The 27,868-nt window shown below is 58.3% G+C and overlaps 2 protein-coding genes across 2 annotated transcripts in view; one reads left to right on the forward strand and one right to left on the reverse strand.

The window, feature by feature from the left end:
• Positions 1-27,868, forward strand: part of FLNC (filamin C) — a 111,441-nt gene that overhangs the window by 43,968 nt on the left and 39,605 nt on the right. The gene's annotated exons all lie outside the window — the stretch shown is intronic.
• Positions 1,505-27,650, reverse strand: KCP (kielin cysteine rich BMP regulator). The gene is made up of 40 exons (XM_054564217.1): positions 27,572-27,650; positions 25,265-25,431; positions 24,038-24,227; positions 23,875-23,951; positions 23,094-23,178; positions 20,466-20,548; positions 20,143-20,236; positions 18,475-18,557; positions 16,335-16,428; positions 16,123-16,202; positions 15,953-16,046; positions 15,493-15,578; positions 15,340-15,421; positions 14,947-15,099; positions 14,754-14,860; positions 14,581-14,674; positions 13,747-13,920; positions 13,537-13,619; positions 13,268-13,367; positions 12,994-13,182; positions 12,539-12,709; positions 11,107-11,283; positions 10,183-10,268; positions 9,827-9,917; positions 9,617-9,699; positions 9,433-9,526; positions 8,023-8,196; positions 7,709-7,791; positions 6,986-7,106; positions 5,983-6,062; positions 5,683-5,782; positions 5,138-5,226; positions 4,704-4,806; positions 4,470-4,612; positions 4,029-4,201; positions 3,832-3,943; positions 3,635-3,736; positions 2,708-2,879; positions 1,959-2,258; positions 1,505-1,818 (listed from the first exon to the last, which is right to left on the reverse strand). The coding sequence occupies exons 1-40, from the start codon at positions 27,648-27,650 to the stop codon at positions 1,562-1,564; spliced, it is 4,905 nt and encodes a 1,634-aa protein (XP_054420192.1). The 3' UTR covers positions 1,505-1,561.

Consider the following 27,868-nt stretch of genomic DNA (forward strand, 5'->3'; position numbering starts at 1 on the left):
ATGGCAAGTGCTTCCCTAGTGCCAGCTGCAAGCGGCCCCCATGCAGAGCACTGTTCAAGGGTCGTTCTGGTTATCCCTTGCAATACATCAGATGAAGACAGTTTGCATGGTATGACTAGGGAAGGGAACGAATACACGACGTGGCCTGTCATCTCCGCAGTCTCTGCTGTCATGAGCAGACTTGCCTGCCTGCCGACTCCTAATCGCTGCACCAGACAAGGGAGCCCCAGAGAGCAGCCTTGGCAGAGCAAGCAGTGAGATGCTCTCAATTCACCCAACATGCTCCCTTCACTCCTGTGGAAATGTTAGGGACCTAGTAATGAGAATAGGGTCCCTCTTGGTCTTTTAGCCAAGGTCCTAATACATCAAGGTTACATAGCCGGTAGGTGGCAAAGAGAGCTCAAAATAGAGGTCACTTTAAAAATATACTTGTGCCCTGGCCAGGTAGCTCAGTTGAGTAGAACATCATCCCAATCCCCTGTCTGGGCACATACAAGAAGTAACTGATGAATGCGTAAATAGGTGGAACAAATTAATGTTGCCTTCTCTTCCTCCCTCTCTCTCAAATCAATTAAAAAAAGAAAAAGATATTTTTTTAAGGAAATCTTTTTTTAAATATTTATTTTTAGAGACAGGAGAAGGGAGGGAGAAAAAGAGGTAGACAAACATTGATGTGAAAGAGAAACATCAATCAGTTGCCTCCCTCATGCACCCCGACTGGTGACCGAACCTGCAACCCAAGCATGTGCCCTGACCAGGAATCGAACCGGTGACCCTTCACTTTGCTGGACAACACCCAACCAACTGAGCCACACCAGTCAGGGAAGAAATAGTTTTTAATTTCAAAACTTATGTTCTTTCCCCTACAAGGGTGTCTTTGAAAGTGGCACGTGTGTGCGCTGCCCACACTGCCATCAGGGGTGTGTGGCAATTAATGCACACAGGTGTACATGCATGTGGGGTGTGTGTACGTCTGCACATGTGTCTGTACTTCAGCACAGCCCTGTCCCCACCCCAGGCACAGTGTATCCTTCATTCGCCAGCTCTCACACTGCCCCAGGAGACACCTGAATACCTGGTATCCCCAAACCAAGAGAAGAGGGAGTGCCATGTGGGGACTGGGCCTTTTCTCTGTGTACTTCAGGCCCTGCAGGACTCCACATGGATCCTCAGAGGGTCCCACCCAGCTCCAGGGTGTGGTAGGTGGGGGCAGCCCAGGAAAGTAGGTACAAGAGTGAGCACGGTGCAGAGCGGCTCCCCACAGCTGCCAGCACTCTGGCTCTGGGGACACTGACTTCCAGCCCCCATGTTCCAAGAAGCCTGTGCCAACACCCCAGTGCCAGGAGGAAGTACACGCACACACAAGGCACCCTTAGGACAGGCCCTGAGTTTACTGCTTCTGACTCAACACGGCTGGGGTCTTTGCAGGACACAGGCCTAGGCTCCTGGTGCCTGGCAGGGCGCCCTCTCTGAAGCTCTGGCCAGCGTGGGAGCTGCTCTCCAAGGAAGGGCCTCTGGTCTGACGAGTCCTGGTTGGTGTCATCCTGGCTCAGGGTGCCCCTCAGGGCTCCTGGCTGGGGCTGAGCAGATCGCTGGGACGCTGGTCCCCAGTGAGGAGGACTGGGGGGCAGGCCTCAGGCGGGATACAGTGGGCCTCGTGCTCTACCAGGCCTGCGGGGCACTGGCAGCCAGGGACACAGGGCCTCACACAGTGCGCGGCCAGTTCTCCCAGGGGGACATGCTGGTTGAAGCAGGTGCGTGGACAGGGCGGGCCGCACTCGTCGAACACGAAGCCACGATCCAGGGGACAGCCCACCACTGCAAGTGGAGTGGAAGGCAGGGTCACAGAGCTCCAGCTGCCCTGCTCGCCCCTGCAGCCCTCCCTCTACCTCCCCCTTCCGGACCTGAGCCCTCGGTACCACCCCTTCCCCATCCCGCGCCGGGCGTGGCTGGCTCACCACAGAGCGTGGGGCCCCGCCAGGCAGGTGTCACCCCTGCCTGGCGACAGTGGCTGGCATAGGCTTCCAGGACATCACAGAGGCAGGCGTCAGCCGAGGAGCCAGGGCCACAGGCACATAGGTCGTAAACACAGGCAGCAAAGAAGGGCTCCGGTGGCACCACAGCATGACAGCGACTGAACGGGGAGGACTTCAGCACCCCACACCGGGCGTTGGCCTCGCGCCTGGCACGATAACCTGCTGCTCGGCAAGGATCCACCTCGCGGCCCTTGGAACACGGCCGACCAGGTCCCGGCTCCTCTGGGACCTAGGTGGGGAAAGTGGCCCCGCTATGACAGCGTCCTTGGACAGCTGACCTTTGTCTGCTGCTTTTCAAAGCGCTTTCCACCTAATATTTTGTTTTATACTAAAAAACCTCCCTACAAGAATAGGAAAGGAAGTTCAACTACTTTCCCTTAGTCTACATTTTGGGAACAAACCAAGACCCTGAGCAGGCAAGTAACTTGAAAGTCACACAGCTCATAAGCAGCAAAGCTGGGCTCGAGTAGTCATTTGATGCAGCCTCTTTCAACAGGCCATCCTGCCTCCTCCAGCTCCATGACAGGCAAGAAGCTCCCAAACCACCCTAAAAGTGCAAAAGCCTGTGTCCACCCCACCCGCCACACCAGAAGGCTGCTCTGAGACGCAGACTCAACGGCGCCATCTCTAGCCTGTGCCCCTAGGCCTCCCAGCTCCCCAGGCTCCTGTACCACTCACCTGCCAGCTATTCCCAAATGCAGCCTCGGTGGGTAGGAGCAGCCCCTCAGGGCCCTGCAGATCATCCTGGGCAAAGCCATTGAAGTTCCCACAGAGCCCACAGATTTGGCCCCGGTAGGAGCCAGGCACGCTCACTTCCACCTGGGACTGCCCGTCCCACAGCACCTGTGCGGAGAGGCCGGGACTGGGGAGCAGGGCAAAACAGGGACCTCAAGAAGCCCAAGGTCCACCCAGGCTGGAGCACTGTGTCAGCACGCCCCCTGCTGCAGGACGAAGGCTCTCCGTGGAAGGGAGGCTGCTCTGGCCAGGGCGGAGTTTGCACATGCTGTGGCATCTGTGAAGGGCCACCCACAGCTCCCAGGGAGGCACCTGCTGTCTGCCTCCCTGAACTGGGCCCCCAGGTGAAATGCAACCCACTTCCAGAGGTACACTGTCTCGTGGGTATTCAGGCCGTACAGAGAACAAAGCACAATTACGGTCTGGATCATAAGTATAGACAAGTCTTATTTTATGATTTTACAAATTATGCTTCTTGCAGGAGGTGGGGGAGTGAATTACTCTTTGACATGGGAGTGGGAAGGAATCCTGAAACCACCTAGGAGACCTTCATTGACCCCCTCAGCTAAGCCTTCCCCCGTATTGCCAAGGAGGAAACTGGGGCCCAAAGAGGACGGGCACAGGCCTAAGCGCCCCAGAGTGCGGGTGGCTGAGCCGAGATTAGAAACCAGGCTCGGAGCTCCTTTCCTTGCACTTGGAGGTCTCCGACGCTGATACCTCTTCTGGTCTCCGAAGCCAGCAGAACACTCTCCCCTTCGTGGCCAAGTGTGGCCCATAAAGTAGCTGGTGACCCCCACTCCCTCCACAGATACCGAAGCCCGAGCAGGCTCCCGGCTCCCCGCCCCCACTCGCCCTGGCCGCACCTGGAGCCCGGGCTGGGCGTGCAGGATCACGGTGCGCCCCCTCAGCTCCAAGTACAACAGCGGCTCCTGCAGGTAGGGCAAGGCCACGCGGCGCCCGTCCACCTGGAGGAAAAGGGAGGTGGGAGGAGGGGCGACATCAGGACTGAGGAATGGACAGCGCGGCCCTGACCTTCCCCTGGGTCCTCTGCTCGCCTCACCGTGACCTCCCCGCCCTGCAGCAGCCTCACGGCCACCTCTCCCAGCAGCACCGCCACCTCCTGGGTCCAGGCCACACCGCTCCGACCCCGGTCATTGTTGGTCACGTGCACACTGCGGTGTGAGACGCCCGAGTGCAATGGTCAGCAGGAGAGGGTGCAGGGAGTTAAGGAGAGAAAAGACACAGGAGGCTGCGCACCTGAAGTCCCCTCCACGGCAGTCCTTGGCCAGCACGTAGCGGCAGCTGCCCTGAAAGTGCAGCAGGCGGCCGTCGAAGGTGCGGTAATGGGGGTCTCCGAAGGCCATGCAGGAAGCCGGCCGCGGCAGGCAGCGGGGGCAGCAGCTGCCGGGATTCAGGGCGGGGGCCTCGTTCTGGCCTCCGCCCCAGACCCGGTCACACACGGCAGTCCCGGCGGAGCCCCACGCAGAGACTCCCTGAGGGTCAAGGAGCTCTCGGGCTCCTAGACTCACCGGGAGGGCTCAGGGCTCCGCCTCGTGGTCGCCGCGGGAACTGCAGGCCCCTGGTGCCCCACCGCTCCGCGGCCATAGCCCAAGCCCAGGTCCCTCCTCCCCTCCGGATTGCGTGGGGTGGCGGTGCCACGTGCCCACTCACACCACCGCGGTAGACCGCGGCACTCACAGGGCCACAGGAGAGCGGCGAGCAGCGCTGCCTCTGGCAGTGCACGGTGCCGGCCACGCAGGAGCAAATGGTGCAGGCGTCCACGGTCCAGCGTTCCCCGGAGGCCACCTGTCGGCCCTGGTGCGCGCACGACTGGGCGGGGACTGAGGGGACTTGAGGGTGGGGGGCAAGGGTCAGCTGCCCGTCCCTCTCACTGAGCCTTGGTCTTTCTTCCCCCATTATCCTGGCCCGCACCTTGGCATCGTTCACAGCACCTGCCAGCGTCTCGAACCTTCACCCAGCCATGGGGACAGGACAGGGCCTGGCATTCCTCAAGGTGGCACTCCACGTGGCCCCGCTGAGGACAGAGGTCATTGCTCTTAGGGACTTCCGGTAGGACCTGGGGTCCCTGCCTCGTACTTCTGAGGGCCCTCCGGGTCAGGGTCTGAGGCAGCAGCCCCTTCTCTCTTTGGCCCTGCTCCACAAGACCACCCACTTCCTGTTCAAGTTGGGGATGAAGTTCAGCCCCTAAATCTGTGCCCCAGCACAGGGCTGTCTCTGCGCCCTCTCACCCAGAGGGGGCGCTCTTTCCTAATTACCTCAAAGACCCCAGATTCGTTGGCCCAGTGTTCTGAGGCTCCTCTCTTCTACAAGATCCTCCACCCCCAACCCTCCCACCGCCAGCTCACATGGCAGGTGCAAGTAATGCAGGCATTGCTGGGGTCCCGCCAGCTCTCTCCATCTGCCACTCTCCGGCCCTCAGCCTCCACCATACATTCTGATGAGAAGAAATGGGGCTGGGGGAGCCCTGCCCTCCCAGCTGCATCCCTCCTCCCTGGAGCTCACCCTGAAGGTCCACAGCAGGGGGGCCCACCCCATCCACTGAGCACCCCGATGGTTTTGATTTCTTCCGCCAGCATGCAGAGGATCGAGTGCATGGCAGGCTGGGCGGGCTGCCGGTCAGCCGTGCAATACCCTACCCGTTGGCCTGGGGTTCCTGAGCCCACTGACAAGCCTCAGGCCAGGCCTTGAGGATCCAGCCTTCATTCCCTGCCTCCCTCTGCCTCATGGGTCTCTCCTTCATCCCCAATGAATAGCCCTCCATTTCTACAAAACAGCGAAGCAGCATTCGGAGCGCAGAACTGGGCTGCCCATTTGGGCCCATGGATACCACCCCTCCTGGCTTCTTCCTATGCTCATGCTCTGAGGACGCAGGCCAAGGCTGGGCACTTACCCCGGCACGTGGGGCAGCAGCTCCCCAGGCGGGTATGGCGCTCTGATGGGGGACAGCTGAGCTCAGGACAGGCTTGGTGAATGCAGAGCCAAGTCAGGTCCTACGGAAGGGCATGTGAACACCACAGATAGAGAATGGCAGGGACGGAGCAGGGCCTTAGCAGAATGCGACAGTCAGGACAAGTGGGCAAATGCCAGGGTGAGTGGGAAGCCGGGAGCTGCTGCAGGAGAGCACGCAGCCACAGCCCACAGAGGAGCAAGAAGGCAGGGCTTTGGGAATCCCCAAGGCACGAGGGCTCACCTGGCACTGGCAGGTGTAGCAGGGGTCCAGCGGGGCCAGCTCGGACCCCAGAAGGCCCTCTGTGCAGTTACTCAAGGCCTCTGTGTAGACAAGAGTGCGATGTGGAGTGTAGAAGGGGCGCAGGGGATGTAAGCCCATTTGATCTCACTTACCCACCCCACCCCCAGGCCCCCATGGGCCCAGGGCATACCCATATGCCCATCACCTTGGCTCAGGAAGGATAAATCCCCTTTCCCTTGGGTTCACCAAAGAAAAGCTTGGACTTCTCAAAAGGAAATTTGCTAGTTTACTGGGGCGGGGAGGGGGGGGTGCCTGGAACTGACAAAGAGTGGCTTCCTAAGCCTGAAGTCCCTAAGGACCACAGGCTGCCCCGCCTGCTCCCCGTCCCGCCTCCTTCATATTGCCTGGCTGAAACAGCATGAGCACGCACAGAGAGCCAGGCACCCCAGGTTCCAGTCCTCAGTGTCTGCGTCGTTTTAGGCAGAACAATCAACCTCGCAGAACCTCAGTTTCTTCACTCGTAAAAAGGGAATAATAATGCCTAACTCACAGGGTAGCTCAAAATTAAGTGAGATACTGCTTACTAAAATAACCAAGTACAATGCATGGCATGCAAGAGGTGCTTAACAAGTGTTAGTCTTTTCCCTCTCCCTGAAGCACATGGATAAGAAGAGAGCTCCCCACTTCTGTGGCTGGGCCACTCACTGCCCCTCTGGTCCTGACATCATCACCCTCAAGAAGCCAGCAGCTGGCACAGCTGCCACCCTGCAGCGCCACCTGTTGGGCAAGGTGCGCCTGGCTTGAGTCAAGAGGTCCCTGCCAGCTTCTCCAGTTCCAGTTGGGACAGTGCAAGCCTCACGGGCCAGGGCATGGGCTTCCGGAACAGTCCACTGGACTCAGGCAAGGGCTGGGGCTGGAACTGTGGAGAGCTGCTGGCACTTCCAGCGTCAGCCTGGGGGGTGGCAGCCCTACCCTCTTATCTACCCCTATATCGAGGACTCACGGGCACAGGTCGGGCAGCAGTGCTGGGGCCCCGGGGGCAGGAGCTGGCTGGCAGGGCAGCCCACCAGGCTGGGGCACTGCCGACGGTGACAGCGCAGGCTGGGAAGGCCCTCAGGCTGCAGCTGCAACAGGAACGAGTAAGCAAGCGGGGAGGGTCCCGGCCTTGAGGCTGAGCCACCCTCTTCCCCTGGAGACCAGACCCCTTCATCGTCCTGCTGCACCTCCTCTGGCGGGCAGACTCCAGTCCTCAGAGACTCGGCATCTCCGCAGACTTGCTCTTCACCTTGTGCCCTAATCCTCAGGGATGACTTCCCTTTCTCTTTCTACTTATTTGGGCCTGAACCTTCATGTGGCCTTTGGTCCTCCTACACCTTCCTCCCAACCCCTCTGCCTAATCTTTGGACCTATGATGTGGCTGCCTGCTCAGAACCTCCCCCTGGCTCCCCCTCACCTTTCAAACGCAGATTCCCCGATGACCCCAACCGCTTCCCAGGTGTCTCCTCCATCTCCTTCTCACGCCCACTTTCCCTCTGCCAGGCAGGCATGCCCACCGCCTCCCCACACTCAGCGCGGGCACCCTGGCTGACTCCAAGCTTCCTGGCGCTGCTGGCTCTTTGCCCCAAGCCTCAGCTCAGCTCCTGGCCGCAGGGCCACGCTCCTGTCTCTGGCCCCCACGGTGCCGGCTCCCCACAGTGCCCCACCCCTCAGCGTGGCCCTCACCCACCTCACAGATGCACACTTCACAGGGGTCTTCCCCAGGCTGGAAGCTCTCTCCTGGCTTGTACTTCCGGCCCTCATGCTCACAGTCTTGGGGGTGAGGTAAGAGCAGAATAGGACTCGCGAGCCTTCAGCCTGGCTACAATGCCAGGGGTACGGTTCTCTGTCTTCCAGGGACCCCCCAGCCCCCAGGATTTGGGTGTGCACAAGAATGGGGGCCACTTCTGGGAAAGCCCGGCTGTGCCACCCAGTGCCAAGGCAGGGAGACGCTGACCAGGCACGGCCTCCCTGCCGACCCAGCCCACCCCAGGCTCCCAGTACCAGAGCATCGAGGGCAGCAGTCACTGGGCCCCTGGTGGGGATGGGCACAGGAGCTGACACACTGGACTCGGGCACAGGTGACGACACCCTCGTGACACATGCAGGAGGAGCAGGGGCTGTCCGGAGGCTCCCAGCTACTGCCTTCAGGGTGCTCCTCCCCATGGGCCAGGCAGCCTGCGTCCCAGGTGGGCAGGGGTGAGCTCGGAGTCTGGGTCCAGTATGTCTGCCCCTGGTCACCCACCCTGGGTGGTCAGAGGGGCATGTGGGTCTGGCATGCGAGGGGGATCTGCAGGGATGAGGTGGGAGAGTGGCCCCGGGCAGAACTCCTCTGTGGCGGAGGGGAAAGACACGAGGTTGGGGTCAGAGCTCCTGGGCTTATTCTCTTTCATGCCTGCTTGCTTGCTAAACCAAATGCCAGGCAGCAGGCACTGCGTGTTGTAGACCAGCATCAGCCCAGTACCAGGCATGCAACAGGCATCTAATGAGTGCCTGTAGAATGAATGGAAGTCTCCACCCCTTACCATGTGCCCAAGGTAACTGAATTTCTACAAGCCTTAGTCTCCTCAGCTATTAAATAGGGATTTCACCTGTCTTGCCCACCTCATAGGCAAGTGAGATGCTGTTATGGTTCTGGAATCATAACATGCTGGGTAGCAGGCAGGCAAAGAAAGGCTCTTATTCTAGCCCCGGCTGGTGTGACTTAGCGGACTGAGTGCCGGTCTGCGAACCAAAGTGTTGCTGGTTCGATTCCCAGTCAGGGCACAGGCCTGCGTTGTGGGCCAGGTCCCCAGTAGGGGGCACTCAAGAGGCAACTGCACGTTGATGTTTCTCTCTCTTTCTCCCTCCCTTCCCCCCTCTAAAAATAAATAAAAATCTTTTTTTAAAAAAGAAAAAAAAAACCTGTAAAAAAAAGAAAGAAAGGCTTTTATTCTAGAATCAGGCAGCCTACTTGCAAATCCTCTCTCTGCCACCTGTCAGTTGAGTAACCACAGGTAAGTTATGTTACCTCTCTGGGCCTCAGTTCTCTCATCTGTGAAATAAGAATAATAATAGTACCTACCTGATAAGATCATTGTGTGGATTAAATGAGGTATATGTAAAGCACTTAGCTCAGGGTTTGACTCATGGTATGTGCTCAATAAATGTTTTCATTACTATTATTATGACTGGGGTGTGGTTGGGAGGGGCCAGCTCTGAGAGGGAGATGGTCTGGGCGGGCCAGTGGTGGGGACAGGTAGGAAGACTGAAGGAGGTCGAGGTAAAGGCTCAAGGCCCGAGGTGTGGGAGGGCCAGGGATGAACAGGGAGGTGGGAAGACTGGAGGGGAACTGAGGGGAGGGAAGTGGGGTGGACAGCAGTGCACAGGGTCAAGGGGCCAAAGCAAGGAGGCAGCCGCACAGGCCAGCCATACCTCTGCAGCGAGGGCAGCAGCTCCCGCGCTCTGTGACCTGGAGCGCGCAGGGCAGGGGCGGGCACTGCAGCCGCTCACAGCTGACCTGGCCGGCCTGCAGGAGGTGCTGGTCAGTGACCTGCTCCCTGAGTCAGGTGCCTTAGAGGCACCATGCCCAGCCCCCTCAGCCACCTCCCTGCCATACCTGACAGCGACACCTCTCACAGCTGCCGGCGGGCCCCTCAAACTCCTCCCCATCCTGGTGCTCTTGGCCCTGAGAGAAGCAGCCTGTGGGAAACATGCTTCCTGGGTGGGGTCTGCGCCACCTTGTCCTGTCCAACCTCGGGCCTGGCAGGAAGGGAGGGGCGAGGGGAGGGGAGGGCATGGGGGTCTGGATGTGTGGAAGGCAGCTCACTGTGGCACACGGGGCAGAAGCAAGGTCCCGGAGAGGGGCGGGGGCAGAGGGCCGGCGGACATGGCTTCTTCTGGCAGCGCATGGAACCGTCCTGGGGGGAGAGACCACACTGCCACTCCCCGTTCCCGCGCCATCACACCCTCCGACCAGGCCACACACTGCCCACGATGGGGCGCCCCTACCGAGCCTGCTAGGTGCACCCCCCTCGCTTGGCCCAGGAGACCTGATTCCAATCCTGTCCCACTAGTTGTCCCAGGCAGACTGGACCCTGTGAGACCTGGGTGCAGGGAAGAACACCTGGCCAGAAAGGAGGATCAGGGATGAAAGGTTACCAGGTTCCCAAAGGGCCACCTCACCTGGCAGGTGCAGAGGGAGCAGGTGGGGTCAAGCGGGTCAGGAAGGGTCTCTCCAGGGGCAGCAGTGACCCCATGATAGACGCATCCTGGCAGAGCAGAGGGTGCGAGGGAAGAGCCGCAGTCAGTGAAGCTGTCTACCGCCGCATGCCCACATACGCACACGCGCACACACATGGCCAGGCCCCGGGACTTCTTCAAAGCTTAGGGAGCTTGAGGAGAGAGAATTGGCTGGGAAGGTTCAGCCAGGCTAAGTGGTGAGGTTTGCATACGGGAAAGCCGTGGAGGACTGGAGGTGGGATCACAGGCTGCTGAGAAGGTTCTGTCCTTGTGGACAGGTGTGGGAAGGGGACGTGGGGGGATGGGCACACCTGGAAAGGCAGGTGGGAGCTAAGGAAGCTGCCCCTCCTGATGCACCCAAGGGCAGTGGGAACCATTGAATGTTTGTTTTTTATCTTCACCTGAGGATAGGTTTATTGATTTTAGAGAAAGAGGAAGGGGGAGAGAGAGAAAGAGAAATATCGATGTGAGAAACATCAGTCTGTTGCCTCCTCTATGTACCCCAACTGGGGCTTGAACCTACAGCCCTCTGGTGTAGGGGATGATGCTCCAACCAACTGAGCCACGCAGCCAGGGGTGAGTGGTTTTGAGTTTCATGATGTGATATTTTAGAAAGACAGCAAGACCATTTAAGAGCAGGATGGTCTGGAAGCGCAGGGACCAATTATTTGGTGAATCCAACAGTCAGTGCGAGGTGAATGCAGGGAGAGAGGAGGGTATGGCGTCTAATGTCAGGCATCTAATGAAAATGCAGCATGTGGATTTGCTGTGTGGCTGTCTCAGGGGAGGGGTGACGGTGGCCAGACCACGTGACTCCGGGCTGCTGGGAGTCCAGGAGGGGCGGCGGGAGGGCAGGTGCTGCCCTACCCTGGCAGGTGGGGCAGCAGTGCCCAGGTGGGGTGAGCGGCTGGCTGCAGCTCAGAGTATCACAGGGCCGGCGGCTGCAGGTCACGGAGCCGTGGAGGCAGGTACACAGGTTGCAGGGCTCTCGGGGATCTGGGAACTCCTGGCCACTCAGGTAGGACTCCCCGAGATACTCACAGCCTTGGAAACAGGACAAAGAGAGGCGGGCAGGGGGCAGAGAGGGGTGAGAGGACAGCAGTCAGCAGCCCTGGGCTTGCACCTGGCCTGAGTCCAAGGCCCCAGAGACCTGACCATGGGGGTAGGGAGGACTCAGTCCAGGCTGGCAGGCAAAGGAGTAGACAGTGGCGGGGACAGTCAGACTGGCCAAAGGGCAAACTTTTCCCCCATCAGCCTGCAAAAATACCTCCCTGTCCCATCTATAGGGAAAACCCACATGGAATCCATCCCCAGGGCCAAATACCCAGCAGGCCACTGCCTGACCAGAAGGCACCAACGTTTCCAACCTGCGGAGAGCCGGAATTGCCTGAGGTGACTCAGGTGGCCTGGACCCAATGCTCTTTCTAAGGCTCTATAGAGCCCTCCGATCAATCCAGGAAGGGGAGGGGCCCCCAGGGTATAGCAGCCTGCCCTTAGCACCACACACTTTCTGACTTTTTTGACAAAGAGGGAATTTGGGGAGATAAGGATGTGTCAGTGCAGGCCCATCAGCTGTATCGGATGCACCGCCAGTGGGGCGCACTGAGAGTGAGCGAGGCTGCCTCTGTGTGGGGCCAGCGGACCGGTGGGGGCAGTCTGCACTTTTCTCTCAAAGTTGCCGGGAACCTAAAACTTCTCTTTTTAAAAAAAGTCAATAATAAAAGAAAAAAAGAGGGCGAGTCTCAGGCTCAAAGCATTGGCAGGGAAAACTATCTGTCTTGAATTTAATATTTGATTTTTAATTGTATTTATTTTTATGGTAATATTCTATTCCTAGCGAATCTAATTTTCTACTTAATGTATGATATAAAGGCTCCTTTTAATTTAAATTTAAAAGTGAGTTAATTTGAAGGAAAATAGTAAATAAACAAAGTCGCAGGGAGTAGAGGGTACGTAGAAACAACTGTGGCCAAACGTGAGATCGACCAGACTGAGGAGCTGGTCTTGTTCAACCCTCTCGTTTTTACAGGAGTTAAAATTAGGCCAGAGTTACACTTAAAAATGATTAAGATGGTAAATTTTATGTTATGTGCATTTTACAAAAATTCGCATTTATAAAATGCATGTGTACGTTTTATAAAAAATTTAAAAAAGTTATGTAACCTGTCCAAAACAAATAGCGTCAGAGGCAGGAGTAAGGCCAGTGCGTTTTCTTACCGTCGCATCTTGGACACTCTAGTCAGTAAGGATGCCGCTAACCCAGTCCTCCCTCCCACCCCCACTGTCCCCTGCCCCTCACCGTCACAGGCCGGGCAGCAGTCACCCCTGGCAGGGAAGGGGCACTGAGCAGGGGCGCAGGCCCTGGGCTCGCAGCTGACGCTGCCCTCCCAGCAGAGGCAGACGTGGCACGGGAGGGTGGGCGAAGGGAAGCGCTCCCCGTTGGCCGCCTCCTTCCCCTGGAACAGGCAGCCTAGTGGGCAGGAGACAGGGCCGGGCTAGGGGCCACGGTGGCTGTCCCCCAGGCCCCGCGAAATGGGCACTGCCTCCCCAAATTCTTTGCGAGAACTCTGTCGAGGGAGGACCAGGTCAGGGGGAGGGGGTATAGCGGGACGGCGCCCCGTCTGGGGCTGGAGAAAGGGGCCCGAGGAGCGAGTAACACGGCGGGCGACTGCGAGGGCCAGACTCCGCGCCAAGGCGGAAAGCGCGGGTGGCGGGGGCGCTGGAAGCCGCGAGGGGGCGCCGCCAGGGCGTTACCGTCGCAGGAGCGGCAGCAGGGCCCCTGGCGTGGGTGGGCGCAGGGTGCGGGCGGGCAAGGCAACCGCTGGCAGGACACGGAGCCGTCCAGGCAGAGGCAGCGGTGGCAGGGGTCCCCGGGCAGGAAGAAATGCTCCTGGTGGCTCGCTGCGACTAAGTCCCCAGGCCCCGGACAGCTGGAAGGGGAGGCTGAGGCCAGAAAGCGCGAGTCATGGGGTGCCCAGGGAGAGGGTGCAGAGGGGGCCTCCGGGGAGCAGCGGCTAAGGGAGGCAGCTCTTACCTGGGCACTGCGGGCAGCACTCGCCCGGCAGCAGGACCGGCACTGCACAGGGCAGTGGGGGGCAGCGGCGGGCCAGGCACTGCACATTGCCACTCTGCGTGGACAGAGGGACCGTGGCAGCGGGCACGGGTTAGCGGTGGGAGGCAGAGGTGGCCCCCGCCCTTCCCACCTCACCGCGGTGGACTTCTCCTGGCCTCCCCAAGTCCCACCCTGACTCCACGGACTCTTCCTCCCGTGGAGGGGTGGGGGGGGGGCAGACTCACCAGACAGTGACAGAGACGGCAGGGGTCAGAGGGGTGGGGGAAGTCTGCTCCATTGGGGTACTCTTTCCCGCTGAAGGCACAGCCTGGGGGAGGGAGCAGCTATAGGTCTGGGAGACACCCTAGTTGTCCCAGGTCCTGCCCTCCCAGCCCTAAATGTCCACAGATCGGGCCCAGCCATCCCAGGAGACCCCCTCAGCTTGTCCACCTTACCATCGCAGTTATTCAGACAGCAGGGGCCGGGCAGCGGGTGGGCACAGGGGGCCCTGGGGCAGGCCCGGGGCTGGCAGCGGGCATGGCCCTCCTGGCACTGGCACTCCTGGCAGGGGTCTCGGGGGTGGGAGAAGCTCTCACCATGCACAAACACCTGTTTCTCCAGGGTGCAGTCTGGGCAGGGGGAGGGGGAGGGGGGCAAAGGCAGATGGTGCAAGGAGTGGGCCAGTGGACAGCCCCTCTGCCAGGGGAGTCCAGGGCCGCTGCAGCAGTGCCACTTGGAAGCTGTCCTCATTGATGGAGAAGAGGGGGCCGTGATGCAGGCATGAGTATCTCTCTGAGCACACACGTGTGTCTGTGCGCACACATGCATTTGGCCCCTTCACTGCAGGCAGGAGTGTGTGCCTATAACGGTGAAAGCCCAAGGGCCCCTGCGTGTGCGTGCCTGTGCTTGTGACACACCCCAGCACACTCGTCACGCGGGCAGGGGTCAGCGCACACTGCATTACGGCACCCAGTCTCCCTCGTGGTGCACCAAACGGCTGCTGCACGAACGTGTGTTATACAGGTAGACATACCAATGTATCTGAGTGGTGGGTTATTGGAAGAGGAAATGTAGGAGGGGAAAGAAGGGTGATATGGTGACATGAAAATAAATAATCTCTCCTCTCCCTCCCACCCATGCCCTGTGAGTTCCAAGCTTCGTCAGACTGAGAACAACATGGAAGACGGTTGCTTTCTAAGGCAACTGCTGCACTCACGGGGCAGTTGGGGGGCAGGGCCTGGGGGGCAGGGCCTAGGGACCCGGGCCAGACAGGTTCAGTGAGCGCCTACCTGGGCACCGGGGGCAGCACTGGCCGGGTCCACTCTTGGGCCTGGCGCACGTTGTGGGTGGACAGTCAGCCAAGGAGCACCTCACGGTCCCGTCCTGGGAGCAGCGGAGAGGGCGCGATGTGGGTGAGCCCAGGGAAGGGCTCCGCGGGGCGGCTGCGAGCCTGGGGAGGTACCTCGCAGCGGCAGGTGTGGCAAGGGCTGTCCGTGTCCGTGAAGTTCTGCCCGTTGGCAAACACGTGGCCGTGGTAGGTGCAGCTCTCGCAGCTGGGGCAGCAGGCACCTGCGTGGGTGGGGCGGTCAGAGCCCAGTGACCAGTGCGAGCGGGGCAAAGCAGGGGATGAACGCTCGATCACGACGGGCACTCACCAGGCGTCTGGGTGGGGTGCTGGCAGGGGGCCGGGGAGCAGAGCACAGCCCCGCACACAGGCACCCCATCTTCACAAGAGCAGGCCATGCAGGGCTGACCATCAGGCTCCCACTGGACCCCCTGGGCAAACTCCTCTCCGTCAAGCACACAGGCTACAGCAAGGGGGCTGTCACCATGGCAACCCAGGCACCTCTACCCATCTCTCCCCTTCTCAGACCACAGGACCCTTCCCAGGTCCTAGCTTTGCCATCCCCACAGCAGCCTCTGGATATATTCTGAAAGGGTTGGTGGATTTAGCAATGCCCCCCCTTACTGTGAAGGAGCACCCCTCCATCTCCAGCCACTGGAAGCAGCGCTCCTTCGCAGCTGTTCCTCCCCTCCCCCACACACACCTGGGCACAGCTGGGGGCCAGAGTCTGACAGGGCGCAGGGGGCGACCGGGCACTCCTGCTCCTCACAAGAGACCTCGCCGGCCTAGGAGGGACGCTGGGTGAGAGGCCCTCAAGGACGAGACAGATCTGGGGCTCAAGATGGGCACTGCCTACCTGGCAGGAGCAGTGGATGCAGCGGCCGCCCTCTTGGAGTCTGAAGGTCTCCTGGCTCTGATAGTAGTGTCCCTGGTACTCGCAGCCTAGACAAGGGGACGAGGGGATGGGGGGGACGTGGCTGGAGGCTGACAGGGAAGCCTCTCTCCATTCTGACATCCACCTCCCACGCTGATGAGGACAGCCACCTTCAGGGGTCTCTGCCAGCCCTCCGCGCCCCCCAGGGCCGGAGCCCCGCCTCAGTGCTTGGCTGGCCATGAGGTGAGGTAAGAACTTGTCCCTCCCTGGCGATGACAGGGGCTCAGGTTTGTAAAGGGTTTCTTCTGTAGTTTAGTTCAAAGGGGCTTCCTGTAGGTCCAAGTCAGCGCACCTCCCCCCTGCCCCGACCCCGCGGACACACACCAGGGGCTCTTTGGCTAGTGGCTACCCCTTCCCCCGTGCCGCGAGCGCACCCACTCACCGGCACAGACTGGGCAGCACTGCCCAGGGATCCTGCCTGGGTGTCGGCAGGGCGCAAGCGGGCAGGGCAGAGGCTCACACTGGACACTCCCGTTCTGCCAACAGGGCCTGGTCAGCTTCTGAGAGGCAGGCCCGGAAGCCAGGCCCTCCCTGCCGGGCAGCCACACTCACGGCACAGCGGCAGTTTGAGCAGGGGTCCCCAGAGCCCACGGGCTCCCCGCTGTGGTACTCTCGCCCGTTCAGGAAACAGCCTGTTGGGAAGAAGTTGCCTTAGACCCTCCTCAAGAGCCTCCCACTGGCCCATGGCCTGGCCTTTGTGGGATGCCCCACCTGGGCTGTCAATCAGCTTTCGGAGCCCCTCCAAGCTCCACCCACTGACTCACCATCGCACACAGGGCAGCAGGTGCCCGGGAGGGGCCGGGCAGGGTATGGGCACAGGCTGGAGCATTCTCGCTGGCGGCACCGGATGTGGCCTTCCTGAGAGGGGGCAGAAGGGGCAGGAGAAGGGGCCCTCAGAGCTCAGCCAAGTGGCAGAAGTAGCATTTGGGTCCCAGCTTAGCCACTTATTAGAGAATGTTGTGAGTGGCATTGTGTCCCTCCCACAAACACAAATTCATATGTTGAAGCACTAACCTCCCGTTACCTCAGAATGTGACCTTATTTGGAAATAGGGTTGTTGTAGATGTAAGGAGTTAAGGTCGTACTGGAGTGGGGTGGCCCCCAATCCAGTGACTGGTGTCCTTGTAAAAACAGGAAATTTGGACACACGCACACACAGAGCAACGTGTGGAGATGAAGGCAGAAGCCAACGGACACAGAAGCTTGCCAGCCAACCCCGGAAGCTGGGGAAGGGGCCCGGAACAGGCCCCCTCGCAGCCCTCAGAAGGAACTAACGCTGCTGACAGCTTGACCTCAGACTTCTGGCCTCCAGAACCGCCAGACAACACATTTCCGTTGGTTAAGCCACTCCGTTTGTGGTACTTTGTTACAACCGTCCTAGGAAACAAATACAGATGTGAAACCTAGCTGGCTACTGAAGTTCAGTGTCCTATGTGGCATTAACCTCTGGAAGCTGGCAGTTAACAAACAGGAGCTCCTGCTGTGCACCGTGGCCTTTCCCACACAGACTCCATCCCTGCCATTCATGTCTACACCTGGGCTCACTGCCTCAGCCCCATCAGCATCTGGGCAGCCAGTGACTCAGTGACTTCTCACAGGTGTGTGAGGGAGGGTCAGTGTGAACGGGAGAAGCACATGGTCGCAAAAGCGTCCACAACCTTCATAATGGAGTCCTTAGTCCTTGGCAGGCCGTTGTTCTGGGATGGCTTCAAACCCCGATGAAACAGCCTTTCCCAGCGTGTACCCTGCCTGAACATCAGGCCTCCATGTCCCCACCTTCCTCCCCCAGGCTCTGTCCTGACTGTTCCCTATACCTGGTGTCTTAATACATTCGGGCTGCTGTAATAAAATTCCATAAACCGGGTGGCTTAACAACAGACATTTACTTCCCACAGTTCTGGAGGTTGGGAAGTCCAAGATCAAGGTACCCACAGTTGCTGAGAACAGCTTCCTGGGTCATAGATGGCTGTCTCCTTGTTTCGTCCTCACAATGCAGAAGGGGGACCACGACGCTGGACGCTGGAAGGGGACTGATCCCATTCAGGAGGGCTCCACCCTTGTGACCTCAGCCCTTCCCCAAGGCCCCACCTCCTAATACCATCACTTTGGAGGTTAGGATTTCAACACATGAATCAGGGGTGAGGATGTCACAAATCCTCAGCCTATAACTCCTGGAGTGTCTTTCCCTCTTTCTCTACTTAGATCCTGCTTGCCCTCGAAGGCCCAGGTAAACACCACCCCTCCAGGAAGATTTTCTAGAGCTGTGCAGCCCAAATAGCAATATAACACAAGCCATGTATGTCATTTTAAATTCTCTAGTAGTAGAAAAAGAAAGTCTCTCGCAGTCAAATTAAAAAAAAATAAAAACAGATGAAACTGAATTTTAATAATATGTTTCACTGAGCCCAATATGTCCAAAATATTATTTCAACATGTAATCAACACAAAGTGTGAGTGAGGTATCTTACATTCCTTTCTTTCATATTAAATCTTTAAAAGCTGGTGTGCATTTTCTAATTAAAGCCCATCTCAAACTGGACGGCCACATTTCAAGGGCTCAGCGATCACATGCAGCTGTGGCTACTGATCAGAGCACAGAGTTCTAGACACCTCAAGTCAGCCCGCGTTTCTCCGCCCCTGGAGCTTGCGCTGTCTGTCACAGTCTTCCCTGCCTCACTCCTGTTGCCCGTAAGCTTCTTGAGTGCAGTTCACAAACCTGTGCTGTACACCTGCTGAGCTCAGAGCCCGGCACACAGATGGGCAGGACCCCACCCCTGCCCTCACCGCACCCGGGATCAGGTCCTCCCCTTCTCTGTCCCCTCACAGTGCCTTTGGGATGCGCTCAGTGGAATGAAGGAATGAATATGGTGGCCCTGGGGGCCCAGGAGCAGCGTCGGGGCTCACCAAGCACTGGCAGATCTGGCAGGGGTCCCCTGGTGCAGTCCACTCTTGGCCGTGCTCCCAGCGAGAGCCACCCTCTGCGCAGCCTGGGGTTGGGGGTCAGAGGGGCAGAGAGGAAGTTTGATGGGAGCCAGCCCGGGCCACAGCTTCAGCCTGCTCCCCTCCTCCTCCACACGCCCTCTGAGGGCTCTCCTCTGAGCCCAGGCCAGACGAGGTCCTGCCTCTGCCTAGATTCCCTTGGTGGCGGCCCGGAGGCCCAAGCTGGGTAAAGCCACGCTCCAAGCCAGCCCTTCCAAGTTCCCCAGGACCCAGCATGACCACGCTCATCTCCCGCCCCTCTCTGGCCCCTCCCCATCTCTCATTGTAAGATTTGTTTGCTTGCACCTTCCCACCTAACATCTACCAAACACTCTTAAGTGTCCATCCCAAGCCTCTCTGCTCTGGCTGCCCTCTCTTCCTGGGATGCCCTCTGCCTGATACCACCCTTCACCTAGCTAACAGCATTATCCTTAAGGTTCACTCAGGGCGCATGGACTCCAGGACGCTTTCCCTCCTGTGCCCAGGCTGGATTAGGTCTCCTTCCTCTGAGTTTCTCTAGTACCTGGCACCTGCTTCTATTCCTGCCTTTAGGGCAGTACTGGTGTGGGACTCCGTATCACCCTCTAGGGCTTTGCTTCTAGGGCCCACCTCGGATCATAGATACACAAAGCGGAAAACAGCATTATCAAGGTAGGATATCTTTATCCACACCTTACAAATGGGGAACTGAGGCACACAGTAACCCACTCAGATGCCCACAACTGTAATGGGGCACATCCAGGGCCCCCCAAAGGGTATTTGTTATGGGGTCCAGAGATTGGAGTGTCCAAGAGAAATATATTCTCCCCACCCCAGGGCGGGCCGCCATGGGGGATGGGAGCCTTGAGCAGGGCCATTGAGAGTCATTTTGCATGTCAATAACAGAATAGCTTCATTCCTCATATGCAAAGAGGATTATTTTGCATATCACCAAGGCTCATCAGGAAAGTTTAAAAGACTTCACGCAGAACACAACTGGAAAAGGAAGGAGAGACAGGGGCCTGCGTAAACAAAGAGAGACAGACTCTAAGGAACAGTGTGAAGACCACGCGGGAAGCAAGAGGGGAGAAAGGACTCTTGTTAGTGGGCCATGAAAATGTGCCGCATGGTTATGGATTAAGAGCTGGAGATCGTGGTGACGCAGCAGATGGTGCTGAGACCCGCGAGAGGCCTGCCTAGCCAAACCCTGGACTTCTGTTCTTTTTCTTCTGAAGGACAGTACCCTTGACAGGCTTGACCAGTCTAACTGGGCAAAGTGGGGAAGGCAGGACAGTGTGTGTGCTGGTGAGTGTTTTAAAGGGATTTTGAGATTTAAGAGAGACACTTAGTCGTTAATCAAACTTGTATAACTTTTGAATAAATAGTTCCTTTCCTTTGCACCAAACTCTGCCATTCAGAGCCATAATTCCAAGGGCGGTGGGCAAAGGACCAACAACCGAGGGACCCCAGGGAGAGGGGGGTCAGGGTTTTTTCGGTACTAGCATCTGGGCACTCCACCCCACCACGGGACCATTTGTTCGGTAACAACCACAGCGTGGCAAGGACAGAATCCAAGCTCGGGCACCCCAGCTCCAGAGCAGGGTCGGGGCTTACCTTGGCATGTTGGGCAGCAGTTGCCAGGCCTCAGGACTGGCTCAGGGCAGGGGCTGGGCGGGCACTTCACGGGCACACAGTGAACCAGGCTCCTCTGCAATGTACCAACAGCGGGAAGGCCTCTGGGCCTGGCTCCCAGATGGAGTATGGCAGGCGGGGGTCGGGCACCCTCGCAGAGGTGGGGCACAGGGTTAGGACAGAGAGTGAAGCTCACTGGCACCAGGCCTTGGAAGGCATGCGAGGGGCTGAAAGAGTGTCCCCAGGGTGGGGAGGGGGACATCCAAGGAGGAGCATGGCCTGGGCAGAGGTGTGGAGGGACTCACCAGGCAGGAGCATTGGAGGCAAGGGTCGGAGATAGACAGGAAGCTGGCCCCCTCCTCATAAAGCTGCCCCTCGTGCTCACAGCCTGGGGAGGGTTGCCAGGACGACAGGCTGGTCAGATGAGAGCAGGGTGGGGGGATACCACCCGAGGGTAGGCGGGACCCCCAGTTAGGTGCTGGACGCCCCGGGGCTAAGGCAGGGTAGGCAGGTCACCTGGCCGGCAGACGGGGCAGCACTCCCCAGGTGGGGTGTAGCTTTCCAGGCAGTTGAGCACCGGGCATGAGGGTCCCTGGCACCGCACGGTCCCTGCCTGTGGGGCAGACACTGAGCCCTCCTGCCCTCTGCGCTGCAGGTTACTGAGTCACTCTGCTGGCCTCGCAGGCTCCTGGCCTCAGTGCCTGGGTGGCCGCGGCAGCCCTGCCTGGCCCCCAGATTGGGCTTGGCACTGCCAGGCCTGGGGTACACTGAGTAGCAGGGACATGGGTGGTTGGGGCCAGGCTCTTGTTCCCTTACCTGGCAGGTACAGGTGACACAGGGCTCAGGTTGCCACATTTCCCCAGCCCTGTGACCTTCAGGGCAGCCTGCAAAATCAAGGCCAGGCCCCCAAGTAAGAGACCCATAGAACTGGGGCAAAAGCACACCGGAGAGCGCCACAACAAGGGGGCGCCATTCAGGTGAGAGACAGCAGAGATTTCAGGGTTTACTACAACCTTCCAGCAGATGGCAGTAAGGTGTCTGAGTCTAAATCCGTAGATTTCCATTTTTCATCTGTTGAGGAACCGGTGCTTTTTTTTTTCTTTTTTTAATTTCTCCAAAGACATATGGGCTAGGAGTAGCCCCTAGGCATCACTCCTCCTACCAGCTGTGTGTGTGTGTCCCGTTTTTTTTTTGAGATCCATCAACTCCAACCATCTCCCCCTAAGACTCTCAGGCTGCATTTCCAGACCTCACTGTTTCCTGAGCCCCTGTCTCAGCTTTCCCACTACCAGCTGAGATTCTTCCTGGAATAGAGTAGATAAAATACAGGATTCTCTGTTAAATTTGAATTCCAGCTTGTGGGCCAAAAGAAAAAAAGAAGGACTTCTATGGAAAGTAACCTCACAGGGTGATCTGATCATAAATTCCTGACTGGGCAGGTCATGGTGGGTACTCATGACCCTTTTTAGTAAAAGGTTTATCTGCCTTAAGTAAGCCCCGCGCGTTGTGCATCTAGGTTAACACACCTTTGAAATAAGCCAAAACCACACTGCCACCCTCAAGAGAGCACTTAATCTTGTTAACTATCCTGTACCAGGGGTGTCCAAAATTTGGCATTTCTGGGCCACACAATAAATACACTGCAACACATAGTCACAAAAAAATCAAATACGGTTTTAAGTAAATTGACGATTTTGTGTTGGGCTGCGTTCATAGCCATCCTGGGTGGCCTGCGGGCCACCGATTGGACACCCCTGCCTCCAATTCCCGCCTTGCTTTCTCCTTAGGTTCCCTCCTTAATTTTCAAGTGTATTAAAAAAGCTGTCAAACTTATTCTCTGGAACATTTGAGATCTTGCTCCCTGGCTTATGTTGTCAGTTTGGCTCAAATAAACTCATAAAAATTCTCTCTGGGTGTGGATGTTTCTTACATCAACATGGTAGACAACCTATACTGTTTTAGTGTACGTATGTCCCAAATTGCATACTTACACTAAAACAGTCTGGGCTGTTGCTCTGAAATTCAAGTTTAACAGGGCATCCTGCACTTTTATTTGCTGAGTCTGGCCACTCTCTCCCGGACCACGACACTCCCTGGCAGAGCACCGTTTCCACTCCTCCCAGCTCCCTCATGTCCCTGACACCACTGCCCTCATTGTTCCCCCCTCCCCGTACAAGGGGATCCAGCCGGTCACCAGCCCCTGCTCATTCTTTAGAGATACCCCTCCTTCTGTAGCCACTGCCATCCTTGGCTCCATGACTAAACGACTACTCTAACAGCCCCCTAACCGATCACTCTGCATCTAGCATCCTACCCAATGAATATTCCTTAAACACCTCTTTGAACATGCCACGCTCTGACTCTTTAACTTTCAATGGCTCCCTATGGCCCACAGAAAAAGTTCAAATTGCAAGGCTTACGGTGCTCTGTTCCCTCAGGCCTTTCCAAAGTGATTTCCTGCAACACACCTCTCAAGACCTTGTTCTTGTGCCCTGAGGGAGCTTAAGTGCTGTCTCTTCCTGGCCAAGTCCCACTTGCCCTCAAAGATCCAGCTCAGACAAACCACTGTCTGTAAAGCCCGCCCTGACACCTGGTCTGGGTGGGCTTCCCAGCCCTCCTGCTCTCTCCTCCGGCAACTAACCATCTGCTGCCTTTCTACACCTCCGCTTGACCTGTTCATGGATCCTGTATTATACTAACTGTAATTTTATCTTCTCAAGGAGATCAGAGGCTCCCAAGGGCAGGTAAAGGATCATACAGAGCCTCTGGTTTAGTCCCAGGCCACAGTCAGCGCTTCAGTTCTGAACTCCAGCCACTGCCAGAATGAGTGGGCAGGTAGCCTCGGAGCACGCAGAGGGCGGCCGGTGGCAGGTCATGGCTTGGGGCCCCAAAATAAGTACAGGAGGTGGGGCCGGGGCCGGCAGGAGGCTGACCTGGTTCACAGTGCGGGCAGCATGCTCCTGGCTCTAGGCAGGGTCCCCTTGGGCATGGCTTCTGGGTACAGGTTACGGCTCCTTCCTGTGGGGAGGGAGGCTGGTGGCTGTGCAGGCATCAGAGCCCTGGAGGGGAGGGTCTCCAGAACCAAAGCCTCACCCCAAGCTGGGACAAGCCAGAGGAGCAAGAGGCTGAGTTGGCTCAGGGGACACGGGCAACACTTGGTCCGAGGGCAGAAAAGAGGCCTCCTATCCCACTCCCATCATCTCCCACCACTCTTGACCCTAGAAATCATCTCTTCCAGGTGCCAGCAAATTCCTACAGAGTAGGGGGACCCCAGGAAGGAGATCAAGGTTTTCCTCAGTGAAAGAGTGAGGAACGAAAGGCCAGAAGAATGTGCATGTGGAGCCAGACAAGGGAAAACAACAGGTGGGTAGATGACGGGAGCAGATGAATGAGAGGGGACAGCGAGAGGACATCCACAGGTAAGAGGGTCATGTCGGAAGACAAGCAACACCATCTCCTTTGCCCTCCATGCCGCTGTTTGCCAGGCGCAAATCAGATGGCTCAGGGGCCCCCACCATGTGCTTGGGGGCTGAGCTCCAGGAAGTAGAACTACTCAGAATCAGCTGAGGACCACCAGGGGCAAGGCTTCAGGCAGCAACAGGCAGACCCTACTACTTGACATTCGGCACACCCAGCTGCAGCAACAGCGACTAAAGAGAGGCAGGTAGGTGAGGGGGACGGGTACAGGGTATTCAGGTGGGTCATGGAACTCACCAGGCAGTGGCAGGTGGTGCAGGCGTCTGGGGAGAAGGTCTCCCCGTTGCCATAGACCTGGTCATTGTGGCTACAGCCTGAGAAGGAGACAGTGTTGTCACCCAGGCCGTTGTGTCCAGCTCTAGGCCCCGAGGTCCCAGCAGGCAGAAGCGATGGCACTCACCGCGGCACTGGGGCAGGCTGGGCTTGGGGTCACAGAGCGCAGCCCCACCCTGGCAGACGCACGTGGTGCAGGCGTCGGGCTCCCAGCGAGCCCCCGCAGGCCAGGCCCGCCCCAGCCCCCAGCACCGGGGAGATGCTGGGCGGCACTCACAGGACTCCAGCTGCCTCACCCTCTGCTGCAGGTCCTTGTTCTGGAGCAGAGAGTAGGGGTGGGGGGGAGTGCTGGCTTGGCTTCCCCTACCATCCCCCTCAGGGCAGGATGAGAAGGAGATTTGATGTTCCAGCAGCCATGGGAGCCCCTCCAGTCAACGCGCAGCTCAGTCACAGTTCCCAGGACCTGGGGTCTGGACAGGCTCCCAGAGGAGCAGGGGGTCCCCAGCCTCTCCTTTGGACAGGAGACCTAATCCTTTCGTCCAATAGTTAAAGACCTTTATCCATCCAAAATCTTTCCTGACGACACCTTGTACACAGTAGGCGCTCTATAATGTTTGCAAATACATGAAAGAATATGAAAGTCTGAGTTGACAAAACAGATACCCTGGAGGTTCTTCACTTTTATGAAAGAAACGGTATTAAGACCTGTCCAGAAAAGAAAGGCTCCATGGCCCTGGCTGGTGTGGGTCGGTGGATTGAGCACCAGCTTGCAGACCAAAAGGTCGTGGTTTGGTCTCTGGTTCAGTGGCTGGTTTGATTTCTGGTCAGGGTACATGCTTGGGTTGCGGGCCAGGTCCCAGCTGGGGGCGTACAAGAATCAACCAATAGATCTTTCGCACATCTTTCTTTTGCACATCAGTGTTTCTCTCCCCCTCTTTCTGTCTTCCCCTCTCTCTAAAAAGAAATAAAAATAAACTCTTAAAAAAAAAAACGGCCCTGGCTGGTGTGGGTCAGTGGATTGAGCACCAGCCTGCGAACCAAAGGGTCACTGGTTCGATTCCCAGTCAGGGCACATGCCTGGGTTGCGGGTCAGGTTCCCAGTAGGGAGTACGCAAGAGGCAGCCAATCGATGTTTCTCTTGCACATTGATGTTTCTCTCCCTCTCTTTCCCCCTCTCTAAAAATAAATAAATACTTTTTAAAAAAGAAGAGCCACTCCCTGTACATTTACAGCCAGACTCTATTTTAGGGTCACTCAGCGCCCCTTCACCCAAGCCCAGCTTTTCTCTCCCTCCTACTCCGCAGGCCTGCCCTGCCCCATGCAGGCAGCACACAGGCCCAGCCTCCAGCGGTACCTGCTCCTTGAGCTGCGTCACCTCAGCCTCCAACCTTTCCAGCAACTCCTGCAGGGGGCGCCACTGCTCCTGGGGGGCACCAGCAGGAGCTGAGGGGTGGGCTGGGGCCTGCTGCTGGTAGTCCCGGATGTCGGCAAGTCCTGGGGAATTCCTGGAGATGGCCCCACCTGAAGTCAAAAGAATCCAGGGTGGGCCCATGGGCGAGGGGCTAGCAAGCTTTCCTGGGCTCTGTCTTCCCAAAGATGTCACTCTGTGCCCCACCCCTGTCCCCCTGCCCACCCATCGTCCATGGAAGGAGATAGGGCCAGTGAGGGTGCTAGAGTGAAAATATGAAGGAGGAGGAGGAGAGAGACCTGAGTGAACAAAAGTGACCCAGACCAGCTTTCCCAAGTAGCAGAAGCCTCATAGTCAGATAGCAGCCCCAGGAGCCCTGGCCCTCTCGGGGCACACGGAGTATCTAGACCAGAGCCTCTCTGCATGTCAGGGCCATTCATCCTCACTTGGGCCAGGGACCTGGCCAGGGGCAGCCTGGGGAGCTGGCATGTCAGGCTGGGAGTCCCCTGAAGCCAGCACTTCAGCCTAGAAGTGCAGAGAGGCAGACAGGCGCGTGGAAGGCGGGGCTGCCTTCGGGTGCCTGGGCCCGGGTGTGAGCAAAGCCTGCCAGCCACCCGCTGTCTTCACCTGTCAGAAGGACACAGCTTCTGGAGAATGCGGGGGTAGTTGCGGGGGTGTGACTGCTCTCTCTGTTGCCAACCAAAGCCTAGTCATTGTGTCCAGACATGTGGCTGAGGCATCTGAGACCCCACATTGGGCAGGGCTCTGGGTGACACTATATTGAGGGAAAGGAGGGCTTCTGAGTCCAGAACTGGGGTTAGGGACAGCCATTCTCACTTTGATCCCTCTCCTGCAGTCAGATAGGCAAAGACCGCGGCAGGCCGTGCGGGGGCAGCCGACACCACAGACCTCCTGCAGACCTCCAGGCAGTAGGGGTGGGGGCGGGGGCACGGCAGGCAGCGGAGGTGCAGGAGGAGGAGGGAGAGAGGAGGGTCTTTCCCACAGACACAGCTCATTAGTGGCTAGAAGGGCTTTTCTCACAGTCACTAGTCCTGTGAGGAAGGGGACCACTGCCCGCCCCCCCAGCCATCACCAAGGACAGACTGGAGATTCTAGTCCAAAACCTAAGTTGCCTTCTTTCAAACCTGCCTGGCTGAGCTCCTTGCCTTGGTTAATGCTGACCCCACCTACTGAGAAACCTGAGGCTCGGCTTCCACTTCCCACCTCCCCGACACCCCATCGGTCTCCTGCCTCACCCAGCTGCCCCCCCGAATCTGTTCTCACCCCTGCCCCGGCCTCTACTAAGAGAAATGAAGGCTGAGTCGTCCTCCAGCCCCCACCTGCTCCTCTTCCCTCAGCACAGCCTTTCTAAGTGGCACATCTGAAGCAGCAGGTGCACACACGACCTTTCACAAGTGCCACCCGTCTTTTCAGTCTGCCCCGCTATCCCCCACATCCAGGGCTCTAACACCTCAACAAATGCGGGCACCCAAACTGCCTATGCATGTTGCCGTCCCCCTCCTTTGTGCTGGGTCACCTGGAATGGCACTGTGTCTCGGCAGGGCCCCTGGACCCAGCTTCCTTCCTAGCCAGCCCCGCGAAGGGCGTCCAAGGATGGATGAGGTCTCAGCATCTTAAACCCTCCGACCAGCTTGACCCCTACTCCCCATGACGTCCCTCCAGACCTGCTCAAGCAGGAACAGTTAGGGGATCAGGGAGAAGCTGGGGGTCCTCTGGGACCCTCAGAGAATGCAGGGCGGGTCCCTCGCCTGGAGAGACCTGCAGACAGGGCTCCTGAGCGTTGCACAGAAACCTAATTGCTCCCCCTGGAACTGTCCTCAGTTCCCCTCTCCGATCCCTCTGTTCCCGCCTGCCCCTCTGGGTAAGGGCCAGACACAGAGACTCAAAGTCAGCTCCCATAGCGGGCCTCCTTTTTTCCCCCTTTCAAAAGACAAATAATTAACTTCAGACTCCCGGATTCCAGAGCAGCCTCTCCCCCACCGCTGCCTGCAGGAATTCCTCCCGAGGCCAAAGCAGGAAGCCCCCTCCCGCGCCCGGACCCCATGCCTCAGCCTCTGAGCTCGCCCACCGAGCTGTCTCCTCAGCCCACGGAGGACGGAGGTGGGCCACGCACCCCCAGGCAGGGCCAGGAGTCGCAGCCGCGGCCCCAGCCCCTTCCTCAGACTGGTCTGAGCCAGAGCGGGATGCCCCCCGCCCGGCCGCCGACCCTAAGCCCTTGGCTCCCCGACTCACCTCTGCCCATTTCCCGGGCCGGCGCCCGGCCCAGGAGGTGCAGGACGAGGGCGAGCAGAGCGGCCCCCCACCCCGCCATGCTCGCTCTGCCTGACCGCTGTCTGTGGTCTCGGCTCAGCAGGCGCTGGGGGAGGCGGGGTGGGGACACGCCAGGCCTCCTCCCACCCAGTCTTTGTTCAGGGAGGGCTTCTGGAGTCTGTCATCCTGCCGGCTGGCCTACCTCCCAGCCGGGCACCTCGACCCCGGGTCCCAGCCCCATCTTGACCCAGCCCTGGCTCCGGGCTACAGCAGCCCCAG

The sequence above is a fragment of the Pteronotus mesoamericanus genome, unplaced genomic scaffold, assembly GCF_021234165.1.
Source record: "Pteronotus mesoamericanus isolate MK-2021 breed Mesoamerican mustached bat unplaced genomic scaffold, CSHL_Meso_final scaffold_85, whole genome shotgun sequence".
NCBI classification, from domain to species: domain Eukaryota; kingdom Metazoa; phylum Chordata; class Mammalia; order Chiroptera; family Mormoopidae; genus Pteronotus; species Pteronotus mesoamericanus.